This window comes from Plutella xylostella, chromosome 21 (genome assembly GCF_932276165.1).
Source record: "Plutella xylostella chromosome 21, ilPluXylo3.1, whole genome shotgun sequence".
Lineage (NCBI taxonomy): Eukaryota > Metazoa > Arthropoda > Insecta > Lepidoptera > Plutellidae > Plutella > Plutella xylostella.
This window is the reverse complement of record NC_064001.1, coordinates 10,623,959-10,644,139: the sequence shown is the minus strand read 5'-3', so window position 1 is coordinate 10,644,139 and position 20,181 is coordinate 10,623,959. Positions and strand designations below refer to the sequence as shown.

Below are 20,181 nucleotides of genomic sequence, written 5' to 3'. Positions count from 1 at the left end.
AGATTTAAAAAATACGTAACTTTTAGAAACTTACGGTAAAATTCCTACGACCTATTACATCACACCGCACACGTATATACTATATACTTTACACATACCTACCTACTTCATCTGAAATGTTTCTCCTACTATTTCCACACGATATTATATTAAAAGCAGTAACTTACAAAGTTGTTTGAACCGTGCTCGAAATAACTTTAGTATTATTTGAAAACTTGAAATGGTAGTTACATTGGTACCTAGTACTTTTTGTACATTAACTACTCAAATTTTGGCTAGGTAACAATTCTGAAAAACCTTAAAAATATATAAATAAGTACCTACTCAGAACACCAGAAGTGCCCATATACGTGTAAAAGTGAAGACACTTTGGGTACTTATTTTATGAATAAGCTTAACCTTAGACAATGCGATTTTTTATAAATTTACTTGTTAGATTTATAGTAAGTACCTTCCAATCACCTATTCTGTTATTTATATGTGTTGGTGCAAATTGACTTTTCCAAGGTCTTGGTTAAGAAGTCATGACAGGGAGTCATGGGCGATGGACATTAGTAGAAATCACGTTCGCGTGGACTTAGCCTGATTGCTCTCTGAGCCAAGTGTGTACAAGTTTAATCAGTCAACTCAACTAATCCTTAGGCCTTGGCTAGGCAGAGAATAATATTATGGACATGATTGAAGCAACGACAACGTGGTGAAATAATTACATTTGAATAGTTTCCAAAAATCGTTCAGAATGTCGAGTTGAGCCTTCTTTCAGTTACCACACGTACCACACGTTACCACAGCCTTCTTTCAGCTTCTTTGCAACACGCCTGTATTTTGTCCAGTTACGAGGAAGTAGGTACTTAGCTAGTAACACTATGGTGCACCTTAAATATATTCTGCAGGTACAATACAGGGTATTGCAAAAAGGGTAGCCCGTAGTATGCTTATATTTCACACAATATTATAGTATGTAATTAGATAAACACTGTAATAATATTGTTTTCAAACTTTAGTTTCGCCGCTGTGGCGACATCATTGGAATTGCTCCACGTCAAATTACTATAAATATCAAAATGTGGGCAATATTGGTATTCAAACCTCTGCTATTAATAATATTCATTTTGTCAAAAATTCTAAACTACAGCTAATAATATTAAAATATGTAGTGTAATGGCGGTGATAAGTGACGGTAGGTACGTTAGATAATTATTTTATTACGCTATATGGAATGGCAATAACTCTTCTGTATTGTTAAATATATTTATTTTCCACCCGAGTTTTATATTGCCTTTAAAGTGTTACCCGTAGGAATACCGGGGACAAAAAATAGGCTAATAGAAATAATAATAGAATAATGTTAATGAACCTAACTACTCTCCGAATAATAAACACCGCCATGGCCCTACAATATACGAGTAGATAGTGTTCAAATAGTGGTCAAAACATGTTTAGCACTGTCAGATGTCTCATAAAGGCAAATATCGTAAAAAAAATATTATGGAAGTAAATATTTTGAAGTTGTTTTCTTACACAGCGTATTAAGTTTCATAATGTGCGAATATTAATCCGTTAGTAGTATTGTGTCTAACTAACAAGCCGTATTTATGAACTTATTAGTGCATTTAACAATCTGGAACCTAACTCAGTGTTTAATTACAATACCCATAAGGCTTATATTGCATTGTGCAGCTTGCAGCCCGTTCTCGTATAAAATCGGTATAAATAATTGAAAAGTTCACAAGTCCGAGCTCGCGCTGAACTTTCATACAACTTATTTAATAACTGGTGTGACCAGAAACACGGTTGTTTTGGATATGGTAATTGAATTATTTGAACGATGTAATCTCAGGTTTATTATGCTGCTAGCTTTTCCACGTGTGTATTGCCTCGCTTTTTAAGGGTTTCCTGAAGGAATTCCGGGGAATAATATTTATCGTATTAGACGGTACTATTGGTCGAATATTTACAATGTACATCAGTCAATAGAAACTAACCTATCATTTTTTTTGTTTTAAAATACCTACGTGTAGACATAGATAGGTATTTTTTTCCTTGGGGTGCCCAATTGGAAATCTGTTTCCAAGCAGAAAGACCTGCAAGACTACACACATAATACGAGTTAAACGTTAAATAACTTCACTCTTCATGCTACGATGCTTTAGTTTTACAGTAATGTTGGCCACTCCATATAAGTTTCATGGTTGTGAGTAGCTCCGCAGTAGCTGTATAATCCTTCTGTCTTAAGCCGAGTCGCCGAATTAAACTGGATCCGGTTTAGCCGCGGCCGAAGGCACTTGCCGCTCCACTGTGCATTGCAATATATTGGTTGGTGTAGTGTGAACGAAGCATACGCTACGCTCAGATTGAAAATAAGTATTATCTTCTTGTTGATTAAGTATAAAAGCTTTATGGATTTTCTGTTATCAAATAGACTCTCCTGTGCTTTGTTGAAAAGTTTATTTGAATGCAATATTTCAATATTCTAAAGCTATTGAAATTTATTGTTTATGGATGAAATCAACTGATTTATCCTCTTTACTATTACTGTAGAAGAAATGACGACCGAACGGTGAAGTAATTAGTGATGATTATCTAACTAATATGTATCTGTGTAAATATATCAGCTGTCCGATACCCACAGGCTCTGCCTGGTTTGGGGTTGGATGACCGTGTGTGAGATGTCCCCCCATATTATAATATATTTTATGTATTTATTTATTCACTATCGTGATATTTAAAAATGAATACGAACGAGACATATCTCTGGCAGAGGTAGCAATCTAGGAAATGTAATGCAGCTTCGGAAGTTCGGACATATTATTCACCTACACAAAAAAAAAAACATTTTACCACTACACACAAAAACAAAGCTTCATATAGGTAATTTAAAATCAGTAAGTCAACATGTGATATTTTTTAGAATTATAGGTACATTATTTGCAGTCAATAGGTAAGATATTTACCTACTTATATTTTAAATTTAGAATTTGTTTACTTTAGCCGTCGGAGTACAATGTCTAAAGCGCTTGATTGATTCTCAACAAAACATCCACTTTGATCAGATTACAAGTTTAGTCTGTTGTTAAGAATTCGATTACAAAATGCTTCTTTAATCTTCGGGCGATGTACCTACCTACTGCCATGGACGCATTTGCCGTGTCATTATTACGACACGAACAGTCGGAAAAGGAAAATATAATAAAATAGGTACAATGTAATCAATACAGGAACGAATATAACTTTATGAAACAACTTATGTATCACTTAGATTTGGGTATTCGAGGCAATAAGCGAAATTTTCCACATATATATTTTACTAAAATGATAATAATCATAACCAACACACGCTTTTAACCTGAGAGTTCAGGTTGATTTTAATTAAACATTAAATAAATATCGTGAGGCCTCCGGCATCGAGAAACACGGGTTTCATTACTATTTGTTTAACCGATTTAATGATACATTATTTTGTACTAGAACATGGAAATAGTTCACAATATTTCCATTAAAAATGTTTATAAATTTAATTCTGGCCAAGAAATGAAAGTAGAGTTGTTGTTTTTATCACCACACAGCCACACTCTACGGTCACATGGGCCGACGACACGACATTGTCGTGGTTGCGGGGATGTGACTGTGGCAGTTAGAAGGCTGATAATGATAATAATTTCTTTCTAGCGAGTCAGTGATAAATACTAGCTATAGCTAAGAATTTGTTCCTGTGGTGATATTACTTGGCCATAGAGATCTGCGTCATCAGGAATCAGGAGCATGTGATACCTCTCCTTCCATGCATGATGATGATAAGTAGGACATTAAAAATCTTACTAGGTACTATACTCCTAGACTTTCATAAGTTATTGGAGATCAATCTAGATATTCAAATGTACCCATTTGATTTTTTCAACCCGTCTCAGCCGCCAGTCATATTTCCCTCCGCGTGTGTCTGTCAGTAGTCGAGACTCGGCCGCTCGAACTGCAAACATTTGTACAAGAACGGATAACCCTTCCGCTCTCCTTTATCTGCGCAAATCTTGGCCTCTTTCTACCCATCCGACATTTTGCTACAGACTCGGGTCGGGGCCAAGTGTGAACTGAACTTGTAGTTAGTTGATTCCTATCGTTATGGACTGAGGTGACATTTTTTGATTCCCGAAATTTTATTCTTTTTACTTATTTTTATGTAGCATTATACATTTAAGATGTAGGTTGTTAATGCGCCATCTATGTGTCAAGCTGCGAACCATGTGGAACGAGGCCTGACGACCACTCAACACAATCACACAACTGGATCGATCGAGTACTACGAAGTTCCTGAAGAAAACGCTAGATGGCAGCACTAGAAGATTTATACTTATGAAGCGTCTATAAAATCCCGTGCGCATCGAGGCGCGCTCTCTTTACCACGATATATTTCAACCCTCATATACCTACCTGCTTGTGTATATTAAGTTTATATTTATACTTAAATAAATAATTTTAAATCAAGTAATCAACACAAATATTCATTGAAGAGCATCCTAATAGCTAGACCCTTCAGAAACTAGAAGAACTGCTGAGCTGTAGACGATTAGACATTAACATATGGACCTTCAACGCCGGATACCATAACCAAGAAGAAGCAGCCACGTGAAGCGGTTAAAGGTCTGGCCAAATCGTTCCCGTCTTCTCCATCCTCTTTCACCCGATCTGTGCTAATACCGTTTTATTTTATTCAGTACAACGTGCTACGCGCTGGTCGCAATCGCCGCCGTAAGGAAACTGTGAGTACCCTCTCTTTATAAACCGCCATCATGACCGATAGCTCCTCTAGCCTAAAAACCCAAAGTGACCCACGGACAGACTTAATACGTAACTTAACTAAAAAACGTGGTAATCTAAAAGGTAGGTTAACTTTGTTTGACAAATATTTGAACTCTTTAGACCCGCTTAACTTATCAGAAGCTCAAAAGTCAGAATTAAAATTGCGTAATGAAAGTATACCTTCCCTCTTTGATGAATTCCATGCCATTCAAAGTCAAATCGAAGATGCAATCCCCGAAAGTGAGATGTTATCGCAGTTAGAATACCGTGAATTGTTTGAAAACATGTATTTTAAATCATTAGCGACTGCTCGGTGCCTAATAGGCAATAGTGACGTGTCCAAGTGCAACTCAAAATCTACGATAAAATTGCCTACTATTACGCTACCCACCTTTGATGGTTCGTATGACCTTTGGATCGAATTTAGGGACACATATTTGTCGATAATTCATAATTCAAAAGATCTAGATGATATACAAAAGTTTCATTACCTAAAGTCATCGTTAAAGGGCAACGCATTGCAAGTTATTAAATCGTTGGAGTGTTCGGCGGACAATTACGTAATTGCTTGGGATTTACTTGAAAATAGGTACAATAACAGTAAATTGTTAATTCACAATCATGTAAAGTCGCTATTTTCACTACAATCGTTGCATAAGGATTCACCTGCTCATATAAGAAAATTAATTGACACAGTTCTAAAGAATTTGCGTTCGTTAAAATACCTAGGGGAGCCTACAGACCAGTGGGATACCCTCATTATTTATCTAATCATTTCAAAGTTAGATGTAGAAACGGAGAAAGAATGGGAAACTTATAAAGCCACAATAAAAAATGAATTAAATGAAAAAGATCCAAGCCATAATAAGCTATCTTTAGATGATTTGTTTAATTTCTTAAAAAACAAAGCAGATATGTTAGAAATGATAAAAACTAATCACTCTAGCTACACAAGTAGGAATTCAGGTGAAAACTTTAAAAAACCACATCAAAACGTGCACAGTTTCGTATCCAGTTCGGCAAAGAACAAGAAAAGTAATTACAATTACCAATCCCACCGCACTTGCGCAATGTGCAACGGTGATCATTCGCTTTACTCGTGTAATTCTTTTCTTAACCTATCCATAACTGATAGGGTTAAATTAGTTACAAACAAAAACCTTTGCCTTAACTGCCTACGAAAAGGGCATACAACCTCAGATTGTTATTTTGGTCCGTGTCGACAGTGTCATAAAAAACATAATAGTTTATTGCATATGGACAACAGTGAGGAGGGCGCATTACAGTCATCATCGTCAGCGGCCAGTCAGGTGTCCCAGGCAACACCCGTCGTTGTACCACCCACCGATTCATCTACCATATTGCATTCGACTTCTCAGTCGTCGTCGGGAACTCAAAATAATGATTCCGCGAGCCTCGCAAGCACACAGTATTTAGAACCGGTTCTGTTATCTACAGCCATAGTAGAAGTATCCGATTCAAATAACAAATACCATAGGGCTCGTGCGTTACTAGACAATGGCAGTCAACATTGCATAATCACGCAATCATTATGTAGAAAAATAGGCGCAAAATCAATACAGTCCACTTATCAAATCACAGGAGTAGGGCAATCAATCACACAGTCAACACACTCTTGTCAAATTAAACTTCGGTCATTAAATACTGATTTTAGTACAGACATAAAATGTTTAGTGTTACCTAACATTACCTCCAATATTCCTTCTATGGGAATAGATAGGAATTCAATTCAAATACCTGAAAACATAAAACTTGCTGACCCATCATTCGGCATTCCATCGCAAATAGACATTCTAATCGGTTCTAACTTATTTTGGGATTTATTAGCGGAAGGTAAAATGCGATTACCTAGCGGGCCGCATCTTCAAAATACACAGTTAGGATGGATAATCTCGGGACCTTTATACACCGACGGTTTGCGCATTACTCAAACTCAGTGTAACTTTACAAACACAATAGACACACAATTAAGAAAGTTTTGGGAGATAGAAGAATTAACTCCTACTGTAAAACAATGTCTTAGTGCCGACGAACAAGCGTGCGAAGATAATTTTACTAAAACAACAATACGGCTGCCTGATGGTCGATTTTCAGTTCGAATTCCTTTAAAGGAATCAGTTGATTCCCTCGGTGATAGTTACAGTACGGCAAAGGCTAGGTTCTTATCACTGGAGCGAAGATTAGAGCGCTCACCTGATTACAAACAATTGTATTGTGATTTTATGTCGGAATATTTAAGCTTAGGACACATGAGTCCCGAAGATAATTTTGGTTTTAATTCGCCGCATTATTTTCTCCCACACCATGGGGTATTACGCGAACAAAGTACTTCAACCCGCTTAAGAACTGTTTTTAATGCAAGTCAAAAAACAAGTTCCGGCAAGTCGCTTAATGATATTCAACATGTAGGCCCTGCGCTTCACAATGACCTGTTTTCAATTCTCTTAAGATTCAGACAATACAAATATGTCGCGTGCGCCGATATAGAAAAAATGTTTAGGCAAACATTAATTCAGGAGGATCAGCGTAATTTGCAACTTATTTTATGGCGAGAAAATGCAGTGAACCTATATGTATTTATAAACTCAAAACAATAACATATGGCCAGGCCTCAGCCCCGTATCTAAGCATGCGTTGTTTACGGCAATTAGGATTGGAATGCAAGGATGAAAACATATCAAAAACAATTTTAAATGATTTTTACGTTGATGACCTAATTACCGGAAATGATAACGAACAACTGCTCTCAACAATATGTAAAGGCGTAAACGAAGTATGTTTGTCTGGCTGTTTTCCTCTACGTAAGTGGATATCAAATTCCCCTGAAGTTATTTCATCTGTCATGCAAAGTACCGAAAATTCAAAACCGTTATCTCTCGGGGAAGATAACAAAAGCAAAACCTTAGGTATAGGTTGGCTAAATAACACTGACGAATTTTATTTCACGTCTGAACTGAATTACAACTCTAATAATATTACTAAACGTTCTATTTTGTCAACAGTCTCCCAAATTTATGACCCACTAGGATTATTATGCCCTGTAGTCATAGTAGCAAAAATGTTATTACAAAAGCTTTGGTTATGCAAGGTACAATGGGAAGACCCTTTGCCTAGCGATGTAGTTAAGTTATGGGAAAAGTTCGTAAATTCATTGATTTCATTAGGTGACATCAAAGTCCCACGACATGTACTCGGGACGGACCCGTGCAGAGTCGAGTTGCATATCTTCACTGATGCGAGTCAGTGTGCATATGGTGCATGCGCTTATATTCGTACTATCCGTAAAAATCACGAAGTAGTCGTGCGATTATTGTGCGCAAAAAGTAAGGTCGCTCCCATCAAACCAATGTCAATTCCTAGACTAGAGCTTATGGGTTCATTAACCGGAGCGCGGCTTCACGATAAAATATTAGAATCACTTCGATTACAATTTGATAGCATAACACTTTGGACGGACTCCACGATAGTGTTAGGTTGGTTAAAAATGTCACCTAGTATACTAAAAACATTTGTTCAAAATAGAGTTGTAGAAATTAATGATCTCACCAGTAGCTCGACGTGGTTACATGTAAACGGCAGTCAAAACCCCGCGGATTTATTATCACGCGGAATGAGCATAGATGAACTCAAAGTTTCGCCTCTGTGGCAAACTGGACCTAAATTCCTACATGATAAGGAAGTTACAAACTGGTCACAAAATAATACAGAAAATATTCAGGATGAATCACAATTACCAGAGTTAAAGTCTAATGTTAGTGTTAATTTGACTTGTAAAGATAATTCAAATGATAAATTTCCCTTTAACAGGTTTTCTAACTACAGCAGACTTATACGTGCATGTACTTACATGTTTCGTTTTATACACAATGCTAGATCTAAAGATAAATCGCAACGCATTATCGGGCCGTTAACTACAGCAGAAATAAATAAATCTGTCGTGGTTTTAACAAAAATTGCCCAGGAGTACAGCTTCCCTTCCGAATATGACGCATTAATTCATAAATTACCTATAAAGTCCAATCGGAGTATTGCAGGGTTAAATGTTTTTCTCGACAAAAATAATATTATTAGAGTTGGGGGGAGATTAGAATATTCAAATGAATTTTCATATGATAAGAAACATCCAGTACTGTTATGCAGTAAGCACTATTTTACTTTGCTAATTTTTAGATACGAACATAATAAATTGCTACATGCTGGACCCCAACTGTTACTTTCACACGTAAGAGAAAGCTGGTGGGCTTTAGGTGGTAGAAACTTAGCTAAAAATATAGTACGTAAATGTGTGAAATGTTCCCGTATGCAAGGACAACTCATACAACCAATCATGGGTAATTTACCCACTGAACGTTTACAGCCAGGATTTCCATTTCTTAGAAGTGGTGTGGACTATTGTGGACCAATGTACATACTAAACAAAAAAGGCAGGGGAGCAAAGCTAGAAAAATGTTACGTCTGTTTATTTGTTTGTTTAGCAACTCGAGCTGTGCACTTGGAACTTGTCACTAGTCTGTCATCCGAATGTTATATAATGGCTTTGAAACGGTTTATATCAAAGAGAGGAAAATGTCTCCAAATCACTTCCGATAATGGAAAATGTTTTGTCGGAAGTGCAAAAGAATTTCAAAAGTTTGTAACTGACAACTCCCAGTCTATTATTGATTACGCATCAGATAACAATATTGAATTTAAATTCATACCTGCTCGCGCCCCAAATTTCGGCGGTTTATGGGAGGGGGGGGTTAAATCCTGTAAACATCATCTTAAACGTGTAGTAGGTAACGCTAACTTACATTACGAGGAATTCATTACGGTATTGGCACAGATCGAAGCCGTCCTGAATTCCCGTCCCATGCATCCTTTGTCAACAGATCCTAATGATTTCTCCCCTCTCACCCCGGCGCATTTCCTAATTGGCCGACCACTGACTGCACCAGCTGATGATGACCTGACGACAAGGCCTACTCCATCATTGAGCCGGTTTAAGAGGATTGAACAAATGAGACAACATTTTTGGCAGCGTTGGTCAAAGGAATACATTTCAGAATTACAATGCCGAACCAAATGGCAGGAGCATAAAGGAGAACTGATACCTAACACTTTAGTTCTAATCAAAGAAGATAATCTCCCACCGCTACAATGGCGAATGGGTCGCATTTTATCTGTATTTCCAGGCAAAGACGGCATCTCCAGGGTGGCTGACATACGCACTAAAACTGGAATCACACGACGGGCTGTCTCGAAGATATGTCCACTGCCGGTGGAGCCATCCAGCCCTGAGACGAAGGGCACCACAGATGACTGATGATGATGCGGCTCCTTGAAAGCTATCGGGCAGCTTTCAAGGCGGGCGGCATGTTAATGCGCCATCTATGTGTCAAGCTGCGAACCATGTGGAACGAGGCCTGACGACCACTCAACACAATCACACAACTGGATCGATCGAGTACTACGAAGTTCCTGAAGAAAACGCTAGATGGCAGCACTAGAAGATTTATACTTATGAAGCGTCTATAAAATCCCGTGCGCATCGAGGCGCGCTCTCTTTACCACGATATATTTCAACCCTCATATACCTACCTGCTTGTGTATATTAAGTTTATATTTATACTTAAATAAATAATTTTAAATCAAGTAATCAACACAAATATTCATTGAAGAGCATCCTAATAGCTAGACCCTTCAGAAACTAGAAGAACTGCTGAGCTGTAGACGATTAGACATTAACATAGGTTGAACATATGTGGATTTATTATTCACCATTAAGTATAATTTATATCTAATATAGGTTAGCTACATGTCTTACAAATTATTAAAATAACATGATTATGATGATGTGATTGTGGGAAATTTTACTGATTTTCATTTGTAGTAAAGATTTTTCCTGCGGATCCCAGCACTCTGTAAGTTTTAAGGGTAAGGAAATGAGAGTGTTATGCCACGTCAACCGTGTTTGATGGACGACCTCTGTCTGTATAAAATATATTATGTTAGTATGTAGGCATAAGATAAATATATTTATGTAGATACAATAAAAATATATGAATTTTCACACCGTTCGATTAGCGGCGAGTAAATGCGAATTTGTGTAGCGCGGGAGAAAAGCCTAGTGGCACTCCGCTGCTCTAGCTAGCTCCGCTCCATACATGATTGCGTCGATTTTCACTGCTTCGTCGGTTAAGAAAAACATATACTAGGTCCTCTGATATCTCATGTTATCAATGAAATTATGTAATGTACCTATCATAATCATTGTTCACGGGCGGGTAAAGTCTCGTATTGACGGTTTTTATAAAAAAAAACATTTTTATTTTGTTCTGTTTATTTGAGCATCAATTTATTTCCATTTGTTCATAAAGCTCCAATGAAAGGTATTGTGTTAGGGTTTGTGTACGTGTTTTTATTAAAATATCAGAGTATTTTGTAGTTTCAGAATCGTTTTACATTCATTGATAAGAATGGGTTTCGTAAATAAACGTGAAGTCATAACACAGAATTTAAAATTCGTAGCGGGAAGATACTAACAAATAGTATTTATTTTAAGATGAATTATTCTGAAACAAAGCATTTGATGGCGTAACTGATAAGCCTCGACCTCTCATTCCTGGCATGTACCTACCAATTCATTTTAAGTCACCGTGAGCCTTTAGTTAATCTAAGCCTTTTGAAAATTTTGTACAGTATGTACTAGTAATACATTAACTTCAGTATATAAGTATGAATTATTTAGCAACACGATTTATAACGTTGAATTGTGTACTCACAGATGATGTTGTTTAATTGGCTGTTGGAAGACGCAGCAAGTTACCACGACTCGGGGGTTCTTTGTAAACTGCGAAGCAAACGAAAGCGCCTCATTTCACTGCGCATACAGCCTGGCCCGCGTCGCGTGGCACGGCTGAAACAGACAATTTATGTATCTAAGAACTGCAAATATGTACCTAGCACAATAACGAAAAATTTAGGTACCTAAGTAAATACATTTCAAATCATAAAATAATTATCAATATCATAGCTGTTAAACTAATTTTAATGATAATATATAACCCATTATTATTGGTATAAATTAAACCCAAGTTTTAGTAATTCATCACATCATGTAGCTCCAAAACAGAAAACTTTACAGTACAGTCAGCTGCATAAGTAGCTGTACACTTTTGTTCCTTATCAAGCTCACAAACTGCCTATTCAAACATTGACAAGGTACAAAAGTGTATAGCTACTTATGCAGCTGCCCGTACGTGCCTGACAAACGATTATTTTATCATGGGTTAGTTTCATGTAAATACCCACGACATTAATGACAGGTTTCTCGGCACCCCCTGTAGCTACTGCAGTCCGGCGCAAGACGCCGGTGGCCGATTAACTAAGTATTACATAATAATGAACTCCCGCAGTCGACACAACTACGATCAAGTTTTAATTGGCATTCGCAGCACCTAGGAGATGGATCTAGGTAATCTAGGTAATAGCCTAGGTACCCTGGGTGATGGACTGGGGAGATGAAGCAAGTCTTCATAACTTGAATGTATGTGTGTTAAGATTAGGTTTGCAACTTAGGTAATGTATATTATGTTTATACTAATTGGGTGGAAACTTATCTATGAAGCTACTGAACAGTTTAAAGATGTTAGTGGTTTTTACTGAGGGTAGTAAAAACCACTAACATTTTTAAACGGTCGCAATGGTTTTCATAAAACATACCTACATGTCTTAATAATCTAAATAGCATTTAGCAAACGTGCCACGGCTCCATCAGTACTGATGCACAATTACAATGCACCTTTATAAACCTCAAACTCATAAATTGTAATACAAACACACGTTCAATTTCTGTAAAAACCTCTGAATGTAAAGCGAAAACACAATAAGCGCAACTTAATACGCCAATTATACTTTATACTATGCACTATAACATATATAATATCAATTATCCTCACAGAAACCGCACCGCTCCGCTTTCTTTGAACGTTTTTCTTTGCGATCCTCATACAAGTTCTCAAGAAGCGCTCGGATTAAATTATAAAAGAATAAAAGTTGTGTCTGCGGCAGTCGCAGCCTCATTGAATAAGTTCAGCACATGCGGTATGTGCTCTTTAAGATAACCGCTGTGGGAAATTAAAACGATTGCCGTTTTACCCGTTGCCGCGAATCGCGTTGAAATACGAGAGTGACTTCTCAGCGACTGATTTTTGACACATAAGTCAATCAACTCAAGCATCTTGCTTTTTATATTATTATACATTATATATATATATAATGTATAATAATATAAATAGTATGTATAATGTATAATAGTATAATAATATAATGTAGTATATTATAGCTGTATATTAAATAGACTGTTTAAAAAGGATGTATATGTAGATCACATTCGCGAAACAAAATTTTACTTACTGCATAATAAGTATATAATTTTATTATTCTTATATTCAATTCTTTATTGCACATAAAAAAAAACATTGTACAAAGGCGAACTTAATGCTAGGAGCATTATCTACCAGTTAACCTTTGGTCATGTCGAGAAAGTGGTTGGTAGTGCGATAGGCGGAAATGACAGAAGTTTATCTGCTTGAATTGAGACACAGATATATACTTACTTATACAGTAATAACTATACAAATTATATACCTACATACATATATAAATATATTCCTACAGTAACTTTCGCAATACCCTTTATAAAATATATAATACTAGCTGTGCCCGCGAGCTTCGCTTCGCCTTAAAAAAATGTTCTTTCTCAGTGTCTAGACCATATTTATACCGAATTTCATTCAAATCCGTTCAGTAGTTTTGGCGTGAAAAAGTAACAGACAGACAGACAGACACAGTTACTTTCGCATTTATAATATCAGTAAGGATTTAATATACTTCACCCACGGAGAGGCGGGCCATCGATTCAGAGAGTAACCCCAGCCAGGCACTAGCCTCCTCATGGCGGGTGTCGTTGGGTGTCGTCGCTTGCAGCTTATCTTCAGTTTAGTGCTCGTTTCTCTCTGCTAGATGAAGTCCTTACCTTTAAACCCCTGATAAAAATGTTGTTTAGCTAGAAAAAAACCTCGTTGTGTATAAGATAGAATTATGTTTAAAGTAGAAGAGCAGAATGCATTATGCAAGGTGGTTTGTAACAATTTAGATAATCATATTTATTATTATCAGCTCAGAAAGTTACTTGTTAGTAAATTTCTACGTTTTTATAATGGAATGATCATTATTTTACAAATTATTATTCACTTAGTTGTTTCGTAACATTCGCAGGATAGGATGTCTACTAAGTATTTCGCTTTCGGTAGGACTTTTTTTATAAAAAGTGCATTACCTACTTAAATTATCAATATTCACCAAAAAAACTTTATATGTAAATAAATAAATAAATAAATATGTGGGGACATCTCACACACGGCCATCCGACCCCAAGCTAGGCAGAACCTGTGTTATGGGTGTCGGACAGCTGATATATCTACACAAATACATAGATAGATAGATACTAAATATAAATATCAACACCCAAGACCCGAGTACAAATATCTGTCTTTAAACAAATATATGCCCCAGCCGGGAATCGAACCCGGGACCATCGGCTCAGTAGTCAGGTCACTAACCACTACGCCATTCGGTCGTCATATGTAACTTTTAATAATGTAAAAGGTAAACAACCGTAAGTTAACTTATATTAAAAATCCTTTTCTTTATAGGTGGCTGTTGTAAGCTTTAATAAGACGCAACATTATGTAAACGAGTTTTAATTTAGAAGCAAATAAAATTACAAGAATACATAATAATATTAGTTTATTCACTTTACTTTTATACAAGAAAGTATGAAAGGGTTAAACACCCAGGAATATAAAATTACGAAAGAACTGGGCAAGAAATTACAAATTTTAAGAATTTTAAAATTAACTAAAAGCGAGCGCAGTTAGAATTTTTTAAGCTTAATGGGAATTCTTCAACCTTTATGAACATTATCATCAGTAAAGTTTTTTGCATGTGTCCTCTAATTAACATAACATTATAAAATAAATTAGGTCATCATCATCATCATCATCAGCCTACTATCGCCCACTGTTGGGTATAGGCCTCCTTATTTGTACGCCAATTCTTCCGGTCCTGTGCCGCTCTGGTCCACTGCTTCCCCTACATAAATTAAATTAGGTACCTACAGTCAAAAAGAATTCCTGCAGATCCTTAAGTCTGAAAAATCTTAAGTACCTCTTAAACCTATATCTATAAACAAAACATGCTCTATTGAACAAATACCCTTAGAATACCTACCTAGAGGTACTATTCTCACTCTCAATAACTGAAAAGAGAATACTTAATGAACATTATCGCCGAGCGAAGCGTTAGAAAATACTTGATATTGAGTCCTAAAGGTTATAAATAGATGCTTACCATTTGTGAAGAATATTAGACCTTGTCTCGTACCAAAATTTGATATTAAAATAGTAAAGACTAATAGGTAAGTAGTAACATAGAAGCTATTGTAATTGAAATTAATTTGAGTTTTTTTTACCAAAGGTGACATAATAATTTCGTTAATATTTGTAAAGAATTAAATAAATAAGGGTTAAAACTACAGTTACCCGAATCAAAGTCCCCTCCCTGCTAGCCACGCACCACTGAAACTGCAACCCTGAATCATTTCCGCGGGAAAACGTTTTAAGGTCCTGCGAAGCTCGCCTGAAAAGATCAGTTCTAATAGAATGCTACGAGTTTTCGTAGCAAGTGTTACGAGTTTTCGTAGCAAGTGCTACGAGTTTTCGTAGCAAGTGCTACGAGTTTTCGTAGCAAGTGCTACGAGTTTTCGTAGCAAGTGCTACGGCGGCGTAGCAGTGCCGAAGGGTTCATACAATGTGATTTCGATCGGGGCGTTTACAGGTAAGTGCTTGCTTGTAAGCTAATAATATAGCTAAACTTTATGTAACTGCACAATTAGGATTATTCTGAGTTTCTTCAATTAAGAGTTTTGAAAGCATGACATCGTACAAGAAATAGAATGTAAGTAGTGTAGTAAGTTGTTTGTTAATTTATTACTGTGAATAAATGACATGAATTTGAATCCCGTAAGCAAAAGGCAAGGCACTAATTTATGAAGTTTATAGTAACGATACGTTACACCACAAAATAAATAACTCTTCTGAGCCGCGAGCACAGGATTCGATACTATTTTTGAACAAACATATGGAAAAAACAAATGCCACTTTTTGAATTAACAAATTTGCCTTACATTTTGACAGTGACATTTGACGATACGCAACGTAAACGGAGGTTTCGAATCCTGTGCTCGCGGCTCAGTACTGGGGTCGTACTCACTGCTGCGAGGTTGCTACGCGGGTGCTACGCGGTTGCTACGGCGCGGCGTAGCAAACGAAATGCTATGGTCAGAGTCAAATAATGCTTGAGAAAATTGCTTTTATTTTTAATAGCGTTTGCATTATAAAGTTTTTTAATTATAAAAAATACTGAAGAGAACTGTTTGAGATGCCCCGGCTTAGAGTAATGGAGGATAAACTGGGGATTACGTTGACAACATTTTTACAAAACATTTATACCCTTGGTTGTTAGGAGTAAGCGCTGTTAAAGTATATTTGTGTTCATATCATTTTAATTACAAAAGAAACCTAGACAGATGAAAGATTTGTTTTTCATTTTTATTACCCCTAACTTAGAAGGCTAGGAGCGTATTCTCAATACATATACTTACGAGAAAGTAAATTGTTATTTAATGTTTCAGCCAGTCGGTGAAGTTATCCATAGCCGGCGCCGAACAATATTGAGACTCAAAGGAAACACTTCCACAACAATCATACCTTCACGAATAAATAATATGAGAATACGAGCGAAATATAACGAAACCCAACGAGAAAGGAGCAATATTACGAGAATATGAATATTCGCACGAGCTCTTTGAACCTGCCGTTTGATCTTCAAGTGTGTACAAGAAACGTACAAAAACTCCAAAAGCTTCCACATAACCTGTATTCATTACCTAGATCTTTGCAAAACGGAACAAAAAGGAATTTAAGAGGAAAACTCATCGAGGCTTTCAACAATGGCTCGAAAGACTAATAACAGAACGACTAGTACTTAAGACAGGGCGAGAAAAATGGTCTATTGAAGCTCAGTGACAAGGAAAGGTTTTCAAATGTGATTTTTTGGATAGAATTGCACCGGGGCGAGTGCGGGGGTGCGGCGCGGCGCGGCGGGGCGGGGGAGGGGGCGGCCCGGGCCGGCGCGCGCAGCCAGTGTCGCGCCGACTGCCGACCCGCGCGGTTCTGTGTCGCGCCCGCCGAGCCCGCGATCTCGCGCCGCTGCCGGCTACCACGAACATCGAACATACCTCGTGTACGCGGCCCAGTGCGTCCCGTCGACTTGACAAGTGAAGTGAACACAAACAAAGCGAAGTGCCCGTGACGAGACCCATTGTCAGTTAATTAGGTATTGTGATTATCGCAGTTAAGTTTATTACATAACGGGATTTATTATCCGGATAAATAATAACTCGTTCCAAGTTTGAGATTGAGGTGTTACTTAGCTAAGCAGTGGTGTATTTGTAAGTTTGCAACTAACTTTGAAACGGTACTGAGTGACTCGAGTGAGTGGTCGCAGTCACGTGGGCGCTATTGTGATACGCGCCATTGTCAATAGCTTGAAGGAATACTCGTAAGTTTTAGTTTCAAAATTAATTATAAGTACCTACTTTGGTTTATTAATACAAGTAATTAACTTATAAAATTATGGAAATACTTGCATATAAATTAAATATAAGTAGGTAAGTATTTCATAAATATTTTCGAACCAACATTTATACTACCTCCAACAAGATTTTATAGCAAAACCTGCTGAAGCAAACATATAAGTTTCGTTCGATTTCTTCCAGACATCATAGGCATCGTAGGCATACATGATTAATAGCCGTGTATCAGTTGATACGGAAAAATCCGTTTCATTTCACACACAGCTTTCAGAGCGAAAGACCTTTGGCAGCCTTCAGGCCTTCAGCGGTGCCAAATGTGTCTCGAATCGTGGACCAAACAGTAGTTTTAGTGGTCGCCTAGTTATTGGTTATTCCCCTTTTAATCGTAGTTCTAGGTGTGCAACTGTACTACGGGATTATCTCGGCACTTCTACTGTAGATTTGTTTTCGTACGTTTTGTGTCGCATCGTTCCTACAGGTTTCAAGAAGTTATAGGTATAAAGTATACCAACCATATTTAATAATTTTCCAAAGTAAAGCTGATATCGTCAATTAAGTACTATTACTTATATCGTTAATCTAAGATAATAGGTGTACTTTATTTTTTTAATCTCGTTTATTTAAATAGAGGCTTCATTCTCATCTGAGAATATTTCAGCCTCATTGTATCCTAAATTAGAAATTTACACATTGAATAATTATTTTAAAGACTAGTATTTTGGTAAAGTAGTTATTCCTTCGGTCTAGGTCTCCTTGCTGCCTCCGACCATGGCATCGCTAGAATGTTGTTTTACAACTACATCAATTCAGTATTTGAATGGCCAATGTATTTTAGTAAAGACTCCCTATGAGCTTTAATATGAAGAACACACTCCGCCAAAAGGTGTTGGGCATGTTCAAGAACTCCGCTTGCGTGACAGGTGAGTCGACTTTTTTCATGGGACCGAAGATAATAGTTTTGTTAGTGCTGAGTTGCACTAACGAACTTTAAGCTAATTAATGTCGACATTAAAACTATGTCTGTCTATTTCTGTCCGTATACTGTCAAAGCAAGGCAGCAACACATTTAAGGTCGACATTAGCTTAAAGTTCCTTTCTGCAACTCAGTGTCAAATTATTTAAATTCCTTCATAAAAAAGAGTCATTCTAGAACTAGCCAATTCTCAATGAGAAGATTGTTTAATTATCTTTTATAAATAATGATTATTTTTATATAATTATTACTAAGATTAAATACCAGATTTTTTTAATTTTATTGACGTCACTTCTATGTTCCATACACAATAGTTTCATCGGTCCTCGTGTCTCTGACGGCTTTCGTAGTAAGGTCTGTAGTATGGTCCATTTTCCCGGACTAGTGACCACTTCAGTTCGCCTTTGCTTTGAGCAGTGCAACGGATCACTTCATTCAATCCTTCAAAGTAAGTTCAAGCATAGATACTAGTTTCCATATTGTAGAATAGCTCTTGGCTAGAATTCTGCCGTAGCAAACTGAAAGAGGATTAGGAATTGACGGTGAGTCTGCAATATTGGCAAAGCCTTAACGCTAGCACATTTACTTATACATTTTATTTATTACCTACCATATCAGTCTATATTACTTTAGGTGGTATGTTTGCGTATAAACGCAACATTTATTATTTACTTATATTCGTTACTTCTTCATAAAGTACTTACTTAATTTTTTTTCCGCAAGAATAATAATTATGTAGTTCAATGAAAATTATCTAAGGTATTTAATTTGCCATTAACCCCTTGGATATAAGCAGATGTTACACATCATCTCACAGGTCTGAAAGAGACCTCAATCAGAGAAAACTTCAGTACTTTAAAAGGCAGAAAACATAACCATAAACAATAATAGAGAGCCACTACAGCAGGCGCGGTGAGATGGCCCATCGGTCTATATATATCTCAATTCCCAATAGCCTAATTACCATGCGTCTCTCTCTGACATCACCAATAAAGACACAGTGGAAGCGTGACCGCGTATAATTCGGACATCTCGAGTATTATTATTAAATTCGGCTTGTATTCCGAGTGGAGCCAATTTTTCTTTTGTCTCTGGCAGTCTCCTCGGCGCGCTGGGGCGGCGCGAACCCTTTGCCAAATGATCTTTGTGACGTAAATGGAACGCTTTCTAAGCTTTGCCTGTTTTCGTTTAAAATTTCAGACGGGCCAACTAACTTTGCGCCGTGTGTGACGTAAAAGTGGCCGCGTTTAACATGGGCAGTGATTTGAATGGGGTTTAGTTTTTGTTAAAGTAAAAGCTTTGTTTATATATATTATATAGAAGATTCGTAATATTTTACTTACCTAGTATGGTATACTATTACAGTTCGAGTTAGGGTCTTGGCCAGGTGAGATAACTATATGTTTGTTTAGGTATGAATTAATAAGTTAATTAACAGTAAAATAATAAATCTAATCCCTTGAATACATAGCATAATCTATACGTATACATATATTATATCCGCGCGGGGGATAAAATAAAGGCGTAATTATTTATGGTGTGTTGATCTAAAAGGTAAAACCCTTAAGTATCTATCGCACCATACTTTATACGCCCACTCAACACATAATATTATATAACTGCTTATAGTAGTTACAGAATACAGCTGCAGAACTGAATTTGCGAACTATTCTCCAACTAATAGTGCTCGGGA

At 36.9% G+C, this 20,181-nt stretch overlaps 1 protein-coding gene across 1 annotated transcript; it reads left to right on the top strand.

Moving 5' to 3' along the window:
- The first annotated feature begins 7,425 nt into the window (after positions 1 to 7,425).
- On the top strand, positions 7,426 to 10,453 carry LOC119694154. The gene has a single exon (XM_038119925.2). The coding sequence runs from the start codon at positions 7,445 to 7,447 to the stop codon at positions 10,118 to 10,120; it is 2,676 nt and encodes an 891-aa protein (XP_037975853.2). The 5' UTR covers positions 7,426 to 7,444; the 3' UTR covers positions 10,121 to 10,453.
- Positions 10,454 to 20,181: the final 9,728 nt, after the last annotated feature.

Coding starts and splice junctions, on each gene's coding strand:
- LOC119694154 (XM_038119925.2), top strand. CDS start 7,445: ATGCGTTGTTTACGGCAATTAGGATTGGAATGCAAGGATGAAAACATA.